At 34.6% G+C, this 15,941-nt stretch overlaps 2 protein-coding genes across 4 annotated transcripts; one reads left to right on the top strand and one right to left on the bottom strand.

Moving 5' to 3' along the window:
• The first annotated feature begins 5,234 nt into the window (after positions 1–5,234).
• LOC104112606 (protein SOSEKI 1) lies at positions 5,235–11,822 on the top strand. 3 transcript variants are annotated; one of them, XM_009622577.4, is made up of 7 exons: positions 5,235–5,300; positions 7,835–7,977; positions 8,133–8,202; positions 9,018–9,121; positions 9,640–10,255; positions 10,714–10,818; positions 11,502–11,822. In XM_009622577.4, the coding sequence occupies exons 1-7, from the start codon at positions 5,287–5,289 to the stop codon at positions 11,656–11,658; spliced, it is 1,209 nt and encodes a 402-aa protein (XP_009620872.1). In that variant the 5' UTR covers positions 5,235–5,286; the 3' UTR covers positions 11,659–11,822. The 3 variants fall into 3 exon arrangements, with proteins under 3 accessions (XP_009620872.1, XP_009620871.1, XP_009620873.1); XM_009622576.4 differs by lacking the exon at positions 5,235–5,300 and adding an exon at positions 7,125–7,271; XM_009622578.4 differs by lacking the exon at positions 5,235–5,300 and adding an exon at positions 7,328–7,486.
• Positions 11,823–12,238: 416 nt separating this feature from the next.
• On the bottom strand, positions 12,239–15,799 carry LOC104112605 (uncharacterized). The gene is made up of 5 exons (XM_009622574.4): positions 15,668–15,799; positions 14,960–15,511; positions 13,901–14,158; positions 13,725–13,816; positions 12,239–13,137 (listed from the first exon to the last, which is right to left on the bottom strand). The coding sequence occupies exons 1-5, from the start codon at positions 15,764–15,766 to the stop codon at positions 12,351–12,353; spliced, it is 1,788 nt and encodes a 595-aa protein (XP_009620869.1). The 5' UTR covers positions 15,767–15,799; the 3' UTR covers positions 12,239–12,350.
• Between the last annotated feature and the right edge of the window lie 142 nt (positions 15,800–15,941).

Genomic DNA, 15,941 nt, shown 5'->3' with positions numbered 1-15,941 from the left:
AATTATATTTTTTGAAACTTTTCTACCCTTTGCAAGAACAAAAACTACAACTCTAAGCATGCGACTCTTTTTGTATGATTTTTAATTTTATCAAATAAACCTACTAAAAAGCGAAATACATGCTAAAATATCAAGATTAAACTTAAAAGATATTTAAATACTAAAAAGTAGTAAAAACTTAAATATGATAAAAAAAAATTAGGTGCTCACTGTACAAGATCTCTCACTTTGAATTATTCTTTTATCTTACATCATGTGCTTTACATTCCTACTTTCAAGTACAATCTCATTTCTGTACATAGACAGATTCAACAATTTCATAGTATAGTTATCTTTACTTCTTGTTCTTGTTTGGTACAGGACCTTTCCAGGAAGAAGCTTCTGGTTCTTGGTAGACTGCACCAGGGTCTATACAAGCTTCATCACCTTCCCACCTCATCTCCTCCATCTTCTTCTGTTTTAGTTTTGAACACTATTATGCACAATGTGCCTGATGTACCTAGTTCTACTTTGAATAATGTTCTGCAGTCTATGCATGATAATCATGTTTCCTATTTGAATAAGCCTATATGCAACTTGAATGAGAGTGTATCTTCTTCTTCTATCTTTTCTATTTCTTCTGAGTAACACATAAATGACCTTGATGTGCTTTGGCATCATAGAATGGGTTGTGAAAATGAAATGTATATCTTTTGTTGCTTGTGAGTTGTCTGCTAAGCAGTCTTTAACTTGTCTCACTTGTCCTCTAGCTAGACAAACTAAATTGTCTTTTTCTGATAGCACATCTACTTCTACTTCTTTGTTTTAGCTTGTTCACATTGATACATGGGGGTCTTATCATACCCAAATGTATTTTGGTGCTAGATATGTTTTAAAAATTATGGATGATTTTAGTAGAACTAGTTGGACATACTTAATGAGTTCCAAAAGCAATGCATTTACTTTGCTTAAAGCATTCATTGCCATGGTTAAAACACAATTTAACCTTTCTGTACAGAAAATTAGAAGTGATAATTCCTTGGAGCTTGGTTCGTCAACCTTAGCTTCCCAATTTGTTTCTTTCTGACAATGGAATTCTACACCAAACTAGTCCACGCACACCTCAGCAAAATGGTATTGTTAAAAGAAAACACAGACACCTACTCGAAATATCTAGATCTTTATTATTCCAATCCAAACTTCCAACAAAGTTTTGGGGGGAATGTGTCCTAACCGCTACTTATCTGATAAATAGATTTCCCTCACATGTTATCTCTAACAGGACCCCATTTGAAATTTTATATGGCAAAGCTCCTTCTTATAGTCATCTGAAGTCTTTTGGTTGCTTGTGTTATGCAACAGTACCCAAATGCCACAGAGATAAGTTTCAACCTATGGCTGTCCCGTGTGTTTTTATTGGTTATCTTTTTGTTAGAAAAGGATACAAGCTCTATAATCTGCAAACCAAGTCTGTTTTTTTGTCTCCAGTGATGTCATCTTCCATGAGTCTGTCTTTCCCTTTCAACTCAATTCTTTTATATCTTCTCCTTCCTCTCTTCCTTCCTTTACACCTACTTATTTTGATGAACCTACAGTCAATCTTTCTTCTTCCTTGTCTCATACTTCCCTTTCCTTCTCTCCTTCTTCTCCTCCTCTTCTTGCTTCTGATTCTTCCCCTCCTATTTCTGGTCTATCTTGTCTTGTCCCATCTAATGTTTCTACTCTACCTGCAGTCATAAATTCTACCAGATCTCATTATCTTCCTTCTCATCTTCAAGACTATGTGGTTAACCTTCTTCGTTTTGTTTCTTGCTCCTCTGCTATCTTTACTTCTATTGCCTCTCCTGCAGCAGTTGAGCCTCACTCTTATGCTCGGGATGCTACCAGTCCAGCTTGGCAGAATGCTATAAGGATGGAGTTTGAGGCATTGGAAGCTAATAAGACTTAGGACATTATTGAACTTCCTAAAGGGAAGAAACCAATTGGTTGTAAATTGGTATATAAAATTAAATATAGAGTTGATGGGAGTGTGGAGAGATATAAAGCAAGGTTAGTTATAAGGGGTGATACTCAGTCAGAGGGTATTGACTTTCATGAGACGTATTCTCATGTAGTTAAAATGTGTACTATACGATGCATTATAGCTTATGTAGTCAAACAAAAGTGGTCCCTATTTCAATTACATGTTAATAATGCATTTTTACATGGTAACTTGGATGGAGAAATGTATATGAAGCATGAAGAAGTGTATATGAAGCTTCCTCAAGAGTCGTCTGTTAACTCTTCTTCTTCTGCTTCTGTCCCTCATTTGGTGTGTAAACTGAATAAATCTTTGTATGGTTACAGGCTTCTAGACAATGGTATGCGAAATTGTCCCAAGCCCTTTGTTCTAGAGACTATAGCCATTCTTGGAATGACTATTCCTTGTTTGTCAAGAAATCAGCCCAATCCATTGTGTTTTTTGCTGTGTATATCAATGAAATCATCCTAACTGGGGATGATTTGGTCAAGATTGCTGCATTGAAAAGTTTTATGGATGATCAGTTTAAAACTAAGGATTTGGGCATTCTTCATTATTTCTTGGGTATTGAGCTTCATTATCATTCTTCAGGGGTTTTATTACATCAAAAAAAGGTTTATCTATGATTTACTGGTTGTTTTCAATTGTACTGAAATGTCTTCTGTTGTTTGTCCATTGGATTTAACTGTAAAGCTGCACTCCGATATTGGTGATCCTTTACCTAGACCTGATGCATATAGAAGCCTCATTGGCAAGCTAAATTTTCTTACCCACACTCGTCCTGATCTTTGCTTTGTTGTTCAACACCTTAGCCAATTTTTTCAGTCCCCTAGGGTCCCTCACATGACTGCATCCTTGCATGTTCTAAGGTACTTAAAGGGCACTTCTGAAGTTGGGAATTTTCTAAATAATTCTGTTGATTTCTCTTTGGTTGGCTATTGTGAAAGTGATTGGGCTGCCTGCCCTGATTCACGTCGATCGATTAGTAGTTTTGTGTGGTTTTGGATGGCAGTCTTATTAGTTAGAAATTCCAAAAAAACAGCACGTGATTTCCTTATCTTCTGCTGAAGCAGAATATCGGGCTTTGAGCAAGGTGGTTGCTGAGTTATCCTGGTTGGTTCGTTTATTGTCTGATTTGGGTTTACATGTGTCTACTCCTCTTCCAGTTTTCTGCGATAATCAGACTGTTATTCATGTAGTAAAAAATCCTATTTTTCACGAGAGGACAGAGCATATAGAAGTTGATTGTCATTTTATACGAACCAAATTGGTTGATAGTTTAATTTCTTTAAGTCATGTTCCTACTGATTCCCAGTTAGCTGACATTTTCACTAAGCGCTTAACAGGTGAAACTCATCATTCTTTGGTTGGCAAGTTGGATATGTGCCCACCCTCCAGTTTGAGGGGGGTATAGGAGTTAGGCAGTGTAGCAGATTAGTTTTATTTTGGATTATTTATGTGTATTGGACCTAGCCCACAGTGACTTTGAGATTAGGACCGGGTTTAGCCCATAGTTTTGTGTAGCTTTATTTTTCCAATTTTGCCCATTGTATAAAGGTGATATCTAGAACCTTCCTTGTGGCTTTTGATAGTTGAATAAGAAAATATCTGATTCTCTCAATGCTCTCTTTTCTCTCAAGCCCTAGCATAATCTTCTTCAAATTCCGCTACAAATCAAAGCTTTTCACTAACCTCATTTCCTCCCCTATGGTAATTTGACTATGGCAATAAGAACTCAACAGAGTACTTTTGCCATTGGTGTTCTTTCGTTCTCTATTTTACTCCTCCGCTCAGTCGGAATAATCTCTACCTAGTCCAAGATTAGTGTTTTTTTGTTTAAAAGAATTATTGTTGATGAAATTAAAGATTGGACATGAGAAAACCAAGGCCTCTATTATTAAAATTGTATTTGGTATAGGGAAACCACTCCAGAAAAATAAAAACGCATATCGGTTGTAAGTCATTTTTAATGACAACTTTGAAGTTATATACGCATTACGATAAATTTTTATTCGAATTTATTTAAGTTACACGAGACCTACATTCTGTTTCGTCGAGGGTGGGAGTGTCATTATTGAAATACAAAGTTAAACAGATACCTGTTCACTATCAATGACGACTCTCATATCTTATTCCCCTGTTATGAATTATGATATAATTCTAAAATAAACCGGCATTAGGCTATTACTTTTTGGTCCATTTTACGTTTAATTGAGTTGAAATAGCTCTTTTTTTTGGTTATACTACATTATCAAAAAATTAACTCGACATTGATTATCCTTCACTTTTTTGGCCATCCACTTCCTTTTCGTGCACAATTGCGCTTTTAAGTCCTAGCTCATAAACCCTTCATCTCCCGAAGAGAAAATAAGTAGAAAGAAAGGGGGAACAAAAAAGGAGGTCATCATTCAATATATAATTTTTTTTACTAATAAAGTATGTTTACAGAAGTTTGAGTTGTGGAATCAGTCACTAATGTTTACATCAGGGCAAAATGTATACATCACACCCTTTGGGTGCGCGCCTTTTTCGGACCTTGTGTGAATGTAGAATGTTACGTGTACCGGACTGCCATTTAAGTTTTTTCGAAAATACGAGCTCCAACCATCAAGAAAAAAGCATGTAAAAATTGAGACTGGAATTTATCATAGAACCCAACCCTACCAAAAGCATAAAATACCCATTTTCAAAACAAAACTATATCTCATAAAAATGAAAAAAAAAATAATGGCAATAAGTAACAGTATATGAAATGCTTACCTTCCCTCCATAGAGACCCTTGCTAGCCTAATCCCATCAATTTGTTAATAAGTTGTTATCATAGGAGTAATTATTAATGTGAATCTTAACTACCAAACCAAACCTTAACATAAAAATCCAATTAAAAAAGATATGATGAAGGTAGATGACGTGGCTTGATCACTGTCATCATCATCCCTATATTCTAAACCTAGATAATCTCTATATACGACGTCGTTTTACTAGCGACAGTAGAAGGTCCAATGAACAACCCCTATTTCTCAGCTGTAACGGCACGCAGACTTCTAGTTTTCGTTATAATTAATGTATTTTCTTTTGCTAATTAAGCTTTAAATTAAGTTTCAACATCAAGTGAGTCCCCATGATTACCGAAAACAATGACACTTTAATTATAATTTAGTTTTTATTTTATATAAGGTATGATAATTTACATCCCAACAGCTACTAATTGGTGCGTATAAAAAATGAACATATATCATCAAGTTCAATTCATGCTCAGAAGCTCTTGATTTCTGGAACCACGTACAATGAAAAGAGAAATGTAAGAAGCTGTTATACTCATGGCTTTTATTTTTCCAGATTTTAAGTTATTAATTATTTTCATTATGCGTTGTATCAACCTTTCTTCTTCAGGTTAACCTTTTTCTTTCTCCTTTCTCTTTTGAATTTCCGAGGGTTTAGGGGTGGGGGAGAGGGGCGAAACTAGAATATAAAGTACGAGTTCAGACTAACCTAGTGGCTTTTGTGTAAAATTTATTAAATATATATACATATTTAATTGCGAACCAGTATGACGAGACGTGAGTTTGATAGAAAATCAAAACCCATAAACTTCCCCTCGGGGCTTCGGAAGTTTATGGTTTGCCATTTTGCTTTTGACCGATTTTTTGGAAGGGAATGAAGTATATCCTTGTTTTTGGCTTGTAGTATATGAAATGCCGTTTGTAATTTTAAGACCATTGCCACAGATACAAAAACTAATTTTGGGATATGAGTTCTCCGGCTTTATAAGGAAATTTACGTATTATGAATTTCCAATATGCCATATTAAAGATTAGCTCTTTACTCTTTATTTTTGGTTTGTTGTCAAACCTTGAAAGCGCAAAATAAGTACTATATAACGATTTCCCTATTTACTCGGGGGATTTTGGGGGGGGGGGGGGGGGGGGGGGGTTTGGGGGGGGGGATACGTACACGAAAAAGAAGTCGCAATAAAGCCTTCTTTCTAATGTTAGTTCTTGCAAAAAATGAAAAACTCTATCTTTAAATAGAAATAAAATTAGATGGTTTGCATTTAGGAAGTTAATGGAAGAAGACTTGGCTTTTGTGGATAACCACATTATGAAAAGGTCAACACTCAATTTTCTTATTAGAGATAATTTCTGATTTGATTGATTGCTTACTGAGCTTCTCTCTCATTAATTATTTCTTCTTGATTTAAGATTATAACAAATTTAACAAACCATTAGCAACCTATAGAAAAACAATGGCCACGAATAATTCATTCTATTATTTGATGAGTTAGAAGATAATGTAAAAAAGAAATATGTAGCTAGAAATATAAGGAAATGTTGTTACACATCATTAAGAAAAAAGTCAATTAGGTTACCCAACTCTTGCTATTTTACGTAACAAGCGAGAGTGTTTTTAGTCTAAATCGTTTAGCTTATTTAGATTTCTTTCTTTTTTTTCTCTATTTTAAAAGGAAACCGTTTTTTAACTTTTCTCATACTTGTGTAGAAACCTTACAAATGGCTGGTAATGGCTTTATGATTCATTAATTATGATTTCTAGTTTCTCTATGTACGTTCTTTTTCTATTATTTCTTTTCTTGGTTTCTACTAAAAAAGATAGGTGTAGTTGAAGAGAATTAGTTGGTCATTTTAATTAAATAGCCAGAATCTTCATTTTAATTTTCAAACCACACAAAAGCAAAAAGAAAATATTAAATCCCCATAGTCCTAAAATACGAGGCTGAAAATAAAACCATAGGAAACCCCAAATTCCTTAGGATTTTCCATTGATAACACGAAGCTAGTACATATCTTTTTCTGCCATTATTATTAATTACAAAATCCCGAAACGATAGAAAGTTATACAAGGAATTTCTTACAGAAAGGCTATATAAGGAAAGGTCTTAGCTAAAATGAAATAGTGTCATATAATAGAAAATAAATAAATATTATTTTGACCATGTTCTTACTTCTGTTTTAACTCTTCTCATTTAGATATTGTCCTATATAAGATTTCCACAAAAAGTTTTAAATAGTAAAGAAAATAATTTATACACATATCCTATCTTAGGCATAGGAAATCTTAAAAAAGAAAGTTCTTTTTGGCGTGGATAATATGGAATTATTAAATATTAAACCAAAAAAAGTTTGTTAACCAAAAATACACTAGTAGTCATGATATATATCATTGCAAAATTATGGATAAAAGAAAGTTTCTCTAGGTAGAACAAAAAGATGGTCAAAAGCTGCAACACCCCCACCCCTCAACACACCCTCAAGTACGTGTATGTATGTGTTTATATATGTATTTCCTTCGTATAAGTTGAGCATATCGCGGGAAATCAGATAAAAACTTTCTTGGAATACCTAATTTCTCTACTTGTATATGGTTTAGAAGCTCTAGATCTACTTCTTTATTTTTCTTGATCATAGCATCAAAAACACACCACTCTTTCTCTTTCTTTCTTCGAATCAAAAGAAACAAAACATTAAGGTAATCTCCAAATCCAATGATCATTTTGATTAGTGTGTAAGAATTTTCATCATTTCAATGACTTTCCATGTTATAATACTTTAAATAAATTGAACTACGACGCCTGCACTGCAACATGTTTAATTTATTATTAGTTAAAGTTCTTGGTTAAGCACGATAAAATTAGTTATTCGCTTTTTTGTTATTCTTTCTTTTGTTAGAGCAGGCCGGCATAGAGACAGCGATTTGTCTCATATTCTTGATACTTTAATTATTTATTACTTTCTTGAATTTCTTAATATTATAATAGCATGCCTAGAAAGAAGAACTTTTGTTTTGTTTAACTTTGGTTGTACGTAAAATTAACAGAAGATTAATGGAAGCACAAACTCAAGGAGGTGCAGAAGTTAGAAGACTTCACATCATATATTTTCTCAGTAGAAAAGGTCGTATTGAACATCCTCATCTTATCAGAGTTCATCATTTTTCTAGAAATGGCATTCGTCTCCGAGGTTTGTTCTATAATTAATTATATATAAATTATTTTTCCCTTTTTGTTTTTCACTCGAGATGAAAATTTTACTCCTCGAATACTAATTAAAATGATTTGACATATATAAGCTTTGATTAATGGGGTTTAATTTCTTCAATGATTGGATAATTATAGATGTTAAGAGATGGTTGGGAGAATTGCGAGGAAAAGACATGCCTGAATCTTTTGCTTGGTCATACAAGAGGTTAGTGCAAGTTTTATAATATAATCTCATGAAATTGATTGCTCGTTGAGCTGTTAGCTTAAAATTAAACTTAGTGTTCTTCTGTCAAAATGAAAATTGGTTTTTCTTTTTCATTTTGTTTCATACTTAAAAGTCATTAATTTTAAGGTGTTTTACTCGGAATTCATTCTTAGAAAATTACAACCATTAATTATTTCTTTTTCAAGTTCATTCTTACTGCGCCACTTAGTAGTGTGTTAATTGAGTGAGCCATTTAAGAGTAAGATAAATGATACTAGTAGTTTAGATAAATACTTTTATAAATAGGTGTTCAAAAATCTTAAATGACCATAATAGAACCGAAGGTACATGGGTGCTTAATTGTAGGGGTCGAAAGATTACATTGTACGTAAAATTCATTTTGTGCTTTTACCTATTATATTTTGAACCCTCTTGCCACAACGTAAAATTATAGCTCATCGCTCAAGGGGTTTCAAAATCTTTGAGAGATTGTTAGTTCAATTCCCATTTGGCAACATTTCTTTTTAATTTTTTTAGTACCTTGTTAAAAAACTCAGCTAGTCTTGAGTGTATTATTGTGTGGTATAGTTGTATATTTGTATCTTGTCTAGAAAAATCAAAATTGAAGCACAAATCTCATTTACCAGTAATTAAAATTTAATGTTATGATTCTTATGCGATTGAGAATCAAAATCAGCATCTCTAGATCAATCTCGCAAAATATTGTGCGTTTGTGCTGGAGAGATATATATGATTGGGAAGTTATGATATTTCCTAAAAATAGAAAAAATGAGGAAGTCAAAAATGTGATGCAGGAAATACAAGACAGGATATGTATGGCAAGACTTGTTGGATGAAGATCTCATTACTCCTATCTCCGATAATGAATATGTCCTTAAAGGGTCCGAAGTTTCTAAAGGCAAGTAACCCCCCCCCCCCCCTCTTTGTACATAATGCATATATATATACAAAAAATACATATTTTGTCGGCTATTATTTTCGGGAGCAGATAAAAGTATACATTTCTCATTCTTCTTCCCCCTCTTTTACTCCCAAATTTCCCATTCTTTATTGCTAAATAACCAACCATTTTTCTTTTTCCCACTTTTAATTATATTGAATAATTAGTCATTTTCTAATGTTTTCAAAGGGTACAAATATGCAGAATGTATAAGTCCTAAGCGAATTAAAATTTGTAATGGGAGCATGATACATGTAATTAAGCACATAGTACAGTAACTCCTGTACTATCTCTTCTCATTAAATGAATTGCTTAGCATAAATTTAGTTCATTTTAGTGTTGGGAAGGACATTCAAAATCAGTAGTTTACGTGTTTTACTTATTACAATCACTTCCAAAAAATGCAAATCCATTGATTTAGTGAATAGTTGTCAATTAAGTGAACTTCTCTGTATAAATGTTTTAAAATTGTGCAGATGTTAAATGTGGTGAAAAAGGAGTACTAGCAACCATGCAAAAGGAACAAACCAAACAAGAAGATCATATTCAAGATCCATTCATGGATTCATCAAAGAAAACCCCTTCAGAAATTGAAGAAGAATCTCAAAATATTGCTTCTGAACCTTCCACACTCACCACAGATTCACCAGAACTCCAAGAAGAAGAAGAAAAAGATTCAGAAAACAAAAATATACAAGAAAAAGTTAACAATTTTGAGAACAATTCTTTTTCCTCTTCTTCTTCTTTTGGCTCAAAGAAAACCAAGATGAAAACTGAGGATCACGTTAAAGAAAATGGAGAAAAGATTAGTACTCAGAGTTCAGAAAAACCAACGAAAAATCCAAGTTTTAACAAGAGTAGAAGCTATTCAAATGGAGCTTCAAGTATTTTCAGGAATTTGATCACTTGTGGAGCTGTGGATACTAATGATTCTGGAATTGTTCCAATTAGAAAAAATAGGTCTTCTTTTAGTAGTTCTGGTGAAAAAGCAGTGAGTTTTTCGTCAGAGATTTGTAGAGCTGAGAAAGTTGGAGGATCTCAAAGGATTTTTGGCACTGCTTGGAATCAACAGCATCAACATACTAATGGAAGGTAACTTTTCGCATTTACATTCACTTATTTATCAAATTCCTTTTTAATTTCTTATGGTAAATTAATGATTGGTTTAATTAAGTGCAATTAAGAATGTTTTCTCGTCACTTAATAATCAGAATATCGAAATGTATAATACACTGTTGAAATCGCGAGAAGAGAAATATTATCGATATATTCACTCTCTTTAAAAGGGGATAGTACGTGAACAATAATGATATTATCCTTGACATTGATGTCATATTTCTTGACATACATTATATTTTTCTTTCCGAACATTGATGTAGTTGGTTGGCAGTTTCTGTATTTAAATGAATAGATTTTATTTTTCGGTTGAGAGCATAATAATTACTCGTACTAGTATTACATATGGGTGTACTTTTTATTAAAATCAATGTTTCGTAAAAATGATGTAGTACTTTAACATTAATTAATTGTGGGTTAAAATTTGATTGCAGGAAAAGTTGTGATGGGGCATACAGTTCGTCAAAGAACAAAAATGAATTTGGTAGTCGTAGATCAGTTTCTGCTAATTACAAGCCAGTCAATGGACCCAACTGCGCGTAAGTTCCTTGGCAACAACTACATATCAAAATATTCCTTATAACATTTATCGAAAATCATAGTCAAAATTTTGAAGTTTGAGTGCCTTTGAAATTAGACGTACATAGGGAATTGAAGAGTACGACATTTTTTGTGTAGTTTTTCTTTTACCTCTTGTCTTTTCTGTTCCTTATCGTGAATCTACAAAGGCAAAGTTCTTGCACAAATACATAAAGTTCCATAACACATTCTACTTTGAGTTTAAGTGTTTACGTAGGGTTTTTTTGTGTATGCGATAGCTTAGCACACTTACTATTCCTCGTAATATTTGTTATGTCCCACTTATACAAATATAGAGTAACTTTGCCGACCAAATCTTAAATAGTAGAGAAAATCCCTTAGCTTTTTCTGAGTTGCGTGTTTAGTTCGTGCAAAGAAAAATCGTAAACTTGTAAGTGGTAACTTTGTGATTAAGACCCTAAAATGTTTTACTAGATCTTTCTTCTGTGCCAAATCAACCAAAATGGGAATCTGTAGGTCAAAGATTCATCTTTTTTTAGTTTTACTTTTAACCTTTTCAGTCCACTTGGCCAAAAAATAATCCTTTGAATGTGATTTTATCTTTTTCTGCTTTGTGTGGGAAAAAAAAAAGACAAAAAAGGAGAATATGTCAACAGTATTAATTTTATTACATTGGTTGCAGGCAATGTGGGAAGCCATTCAAGCCAGAGAAACTTCATACCCACATGAAATCCTGCAAAGGGATGAAAGCTCTGGCAAAGGGTGCTAATTCTGTTACTTCTGCTACTGAGAAGACTTCAAAAGTGGATTCTGTTTCTGGAACCTTTTTGACTCATTAAATGCCAGCTTTCTTTTTTTTCTTAATTATTTTTTTCCAACTTCTTTTGGAATTAGAGTATGTTTTTTTGTTAAAACTTTGACAAGCCTTCCATGTAAATTTGAGTAAGAAGGTCCATGCAAAAAGCCTATGCAATTCAAGAATATAGAAGTATATTCTCCTTTACTTGCATTCAGTTAGTTTTAAGACTGGTTTTCCACCTTAATCTCAACTATAGACACAGCAGAAGCTCAAACTACCATATGCAAACCAATTTAGTCGGGCCAATGAATACGGGATACCAGATGGTTAAACAAAAACTATAAAGAGGCTCAAACTTCCCAAATGAAAATTCATGGCAAATATGGTGTGTGTGTGTGTGTGTGGTGGTTTGGGGGGGGGGGGGGGAGAGAGAATTTGGATAGCCAACTATGTGGAAAATCTCTGATTTACGTTAAGTTCCCCAGTTCAAAGAAGCAATGAAGCTAACTTCTTCTATACATTTGGATACTGAATCACTAGCTATATCTACTCTAAATTTCTTAGAGCCTCTGCTAAGTTAATGCTGCAGCAGTCAGAAAGATAAGACAATCAACTAGGAATGGTGTTAATGACCATATTCATGTTACCAGAAAATATCTAAATCTAATGGCATCAGTAAAGAACAACCAGATTTCCAGGCTGTTAGTAGTCAAGAGTAAAGACCAATGCCGATTACTTACCTCCAAGAATGGAGGAGTCAACATGATCAAGCAAAAATCTATATAACTTCTTTCTTAATCCTTCCACCCTCTCATCTACTTGGCTTCCTAACTGAACCATGTCATCCAACCACTGATTGACCCTTTTCAGCTGACCAAGAAGACCTGCAATTTCAGAATTCCCTTCCACGGTATTCAGCCCAAATCCCTTGTTCAAAGAATCTTCTAAAAAGTTCAAGAACCAAGCACGAGACGAAGCAAGCAACTTTTCTGCTAAAATTGCAGCCTCCTTCAGCCCACTCCCTTTGAACCATTGTTCTCTTTCAATGTTCGTTCTTCTTGTAGCTGGTAAATGCTGCTTCAATTGAGATACCGATCTTCTTCCACTAGAATCAGGACCAGATGGCCCATTGGTTTTAGGGCTTTGCTTGTTTTTAGGTGACTGGTTCTCTGCTTCACTATTCTTACGATTGTTCTCTAATATAACATAATGAGACTTTTCATTATCTAAATTCCCCTTCTTGCCTTCCTTTATGAACAAACAGAAATTGGAAAGCTCGGAATCAATTGCAGCTTGAATCCAAGAGGCAGCATTCTTATTTGTAAAATTATGGCAAATTTCTGGAAAGGGATTCTGCAGAAAGAACTTGTCACTGCCTTTTGCTTCAAGAGTTCTTCTCATCACCAATGATTTAACAACAGCCGCCGCTTTCTGCATGTTTTCATGAAGGTTCAAATATTGCTCCACCAGCTGTCCAGCAGGTACTTTCTTCGATGATTCACATAGTTCTGCAAACATACTGTAAAGAGGTAGCTGGTAAGGAAAGTGTCTTACCTTTTATGTCTTAAGGACTGAACATAATTCAGACAAAAAAGAAGTTATCACCACAGTGGAGATTTTATATCACAATATCAGTTCAAGGCAGTATTTATATAATAACCAATCCTTGGCAACAACGCCTGAAGAATGTTGCCCTTAAAAATTCAATCTGATGATTACTTTTGGGTAATTATTCATGTGCATAACACGAGCCAATGGGCAACTATTAAAGAAAGGTATACATTGATCCTAACACATAGTCTAGCATGGATCCCATATATAAACTATGTACCTGTTGCAAGATAGCATTGTAGTATGAACACTCGGTGGAGCGAAATGTAGTGAATGAAAATGGAAATATCTAATCAAGATTGGGCTATATAGCCGTATAGTAGAGCTAAGCAAACAAGACATTACTTGGAATTTATGTATGAATACACATCAATAAATGATGTATTTCATATATGCTCAAAAGTAGAGCTTACGTTCCAGTAGTCTCTAGTCAAGTATCCATATAAAATACGTGAAGTAAGTAGAGATATCAAAAAGAAAAGATGAACCATTTACCTCATGCACTGGATTACACCTTCAGCAGCAGCAGCTTCTTCCAGTGCATGCATAGCAGACAGACACGCGACATTCCTATAACTTGTAACTTCCTGAAGAGATTATAATTCGCAATTTGATAAACAAGCATAGTACTAACATAGACTAAAAACTATAACTTCATATTCCTTATGTACCTTGCCAAGATCACGAACCGTTGATGGAAGTGAACTCCATGAAATCCTTGAGTCAGACCAATTCTTAAAACTGAGTGCCACCTTAGTCAGATTGTATGGAAGAGTCTCATCTTGTAAAAGCTCTAGATCTTTTCTTGTGGGCTTGGTAATTGATCTTGGTGAGACAATAATATTCTTGTTTGTAAGTGGTGAAATGCTTGCAGTTGAATGCCTTGGTGTTGAAACTTTGTCAAATGAAGGCTTCTTCACATAAGGAAGCTGCAAAATATCGACTCATCCAATTCAAACACAATCAACACGACATAGGCATGATATTTTTCTTAAAAGGACTTGGTCAATATAAAATGGCTAACTAAAATTTCAGATTCTTCAGATAAAAACAGCACCAGTAACATGATTCCTGATGATTCACTATCCGTGCTCTATAAGATACTATGAGAAGCCATACAGGAGCAAGCCATGTAACTACAGGATACAGTTCTTAGCATTTCCAAGGTGACGAAACAGCCAAGGTAACATGAGCTACAACATTGTGTTACAATATCAGGATTTAGCATGAACAGATTGATCCAGTAACCAATTCATCCGTTCATCCATTATCGAACCGAAAGAACCTCTATATGGTTTGGAACCCTTCTTACTTTTTTTATTATATCGGGGAATTTTTTCTCTTGAAGGAAAGGGGAATTTTAGGAAAAAGATCTTTTTTTTTAATCTTTTTCCCCTTACTCTTTAATATCATCGTAATTTTTTTGCTAACCAAGAAACAGACAAGGACAGTGAAAATAACCTAGTGCATTATTGTCTGACCATTTCTTCCCTAGGTTTAATAGATTAATAAGTGTATTGACCTAAAAAGAGGAAGAAAAAAAAAGGACCCTCCTACCAAACATAGCAGTAATGGTATAGATAAACAGTAATAATAATACAGTTGATAACAACATTAAAGCGCAAAACTAACACCTAAAAAGTAAAACTTTACTACTTTCTCAAGCCTAAAATAAATGAAGTCACATTCTGCCAAAAGTCCATCAAAAACCTACAAGTGGGGTAACTTACAGAATCCGAACCCGAGAACCCGCTTTTGGATTTGGACCTAGGTGTAGCTCCACCACCATTTTTCTCACCAGGGCTCCTGTCCCATCCTTTTCTCACTGAATCCAAACTCAATCTCCTCATCTCTAACCCCTCCACCTTCCCATTTCCAATGGATTGCCTTCTTGCTTTTATATCCCTATCTTCACTCACAACCACTCTGTTCACCTTGGTTTTAGCCTCGACCCTTTTCACTTCAGCATTCTTCTTCCCCCTTTTCGGGTCGGGTCGGCTCCTGGCAGTCAAAAAATCACTGGAGATCAAATCTTTAGGATCTCCAACACATGGACGCCTCTTGGGAACCGGCTTCACGCCACGGAGAACCGGAACAGGGGAACCGGAGTCAAGCCGGTTCACGTGAATGAACTGACCGAGTTGGATCTTGTCACTCAGTATCAACTCAACATCTTCTTCTGATACAGAAACGTAAGCTGAATGCTGAGAATCTGATACCCTTAGATAAAATCCCCTGCTTTTCCATGGATCATCATCTAGTGATGGAACTATACTAATTACCTGAAAACCCCATTAAATAAAAAATAAAAAAATGTCCTTAACAACGTGTTAGATATGTATAAATGCACTAATGGCAGGCCTAGCGGTGGATTAAACATGAATGAAAAAAAATTTATTTTTTGGAAGGAGCTTAAAATAAGGGGGCATGTGACTTGCCTGAAGAAGAGCAGCGCGGTGTTCACCAGCAACTTTGGTTTGTTTATCATCGAGGTGTTGCAAGAGTTTAAGCAAAATACCAGGCGTTAGAGACGCCATTAGTATTACAATGAGGAAGAAGAGGAACAGAGTTCAGAAACTGAAGCACAAGGAACAAAGAAAGAGTAACAAACATGGCAGTGTAAAGAAGAAGAAAGTAAAGGGGGGGGGGGGAACAAATGGAATAGCAGCTGCAAGATTTGAGAGAAGTATGGGGAAGAGTGAGTTTTGAGGG

Source organism: Nicotiana tomentosiformis, chromosome 1 (genome assembly GCF_000390325.3).
Source record: "Nicotiana tomentosiformis chromosome 1, ASM39032v3, whole genome shotgun sequence".
Classification (NCBI taxonomy): domain Eukaryota; kingdom Viridiplantae; phylum Streptophyta; class Magnoliopsida; order Solanales; family Solanaceae; genus Nicotiana; species Nicotiana tomentosiformis.
The sequence above is the reverse complement of the archived record's forward strand: the minus strand, read 5'-3'. Positions and strand labels throughout refer to the sequence as shown.

Bases quoted from the DNA above. Each gene is read 5' to 3' on its own strand.
- LOC104112606 (XM_009622576.4), top strand. From the start codon at position 7,228: ATGGTCAAAAGCTGCAACACCCCCACCCCTCAACACACCCTCAA. The intron at 7,272-7,834 runs GTACGTGTATGT...TAAAATTAACAG, and splicing joins ACCCCTCAACACACCCTCAA to AAGATTAATGGAAGCACAAA. The intron at 9,122-9,639 runs GCAAGTAACCCC...AAAATTGTGCAG, and splicing joins AGGGTCCGAAGTTTCTAAAG to ATGTTAAATGTGGTGAAAAA.
- LOC104112605 (XM_009622574.4), bottom strand. From the start codon at position 15,766: ATGGCGTCTCTAACGCCTGGTATTTTGCTTAAACTCTTGCAACACCTC. The intron at 13,817-13,900 runs GTACATAAGGAA...TAATCTCTTCAG, and splicing joins CGGTTCGTGATCTTGGCAAG to GAAGTTACAAGTTATAGGAA. The intron at 13,138-13,724 runs GTAAATGGTTCA...ACCTCTTTACAG, and splicing joins GGTGTAATCCAGTGCATGAG to TATGTTTGCAGAACTATGTG.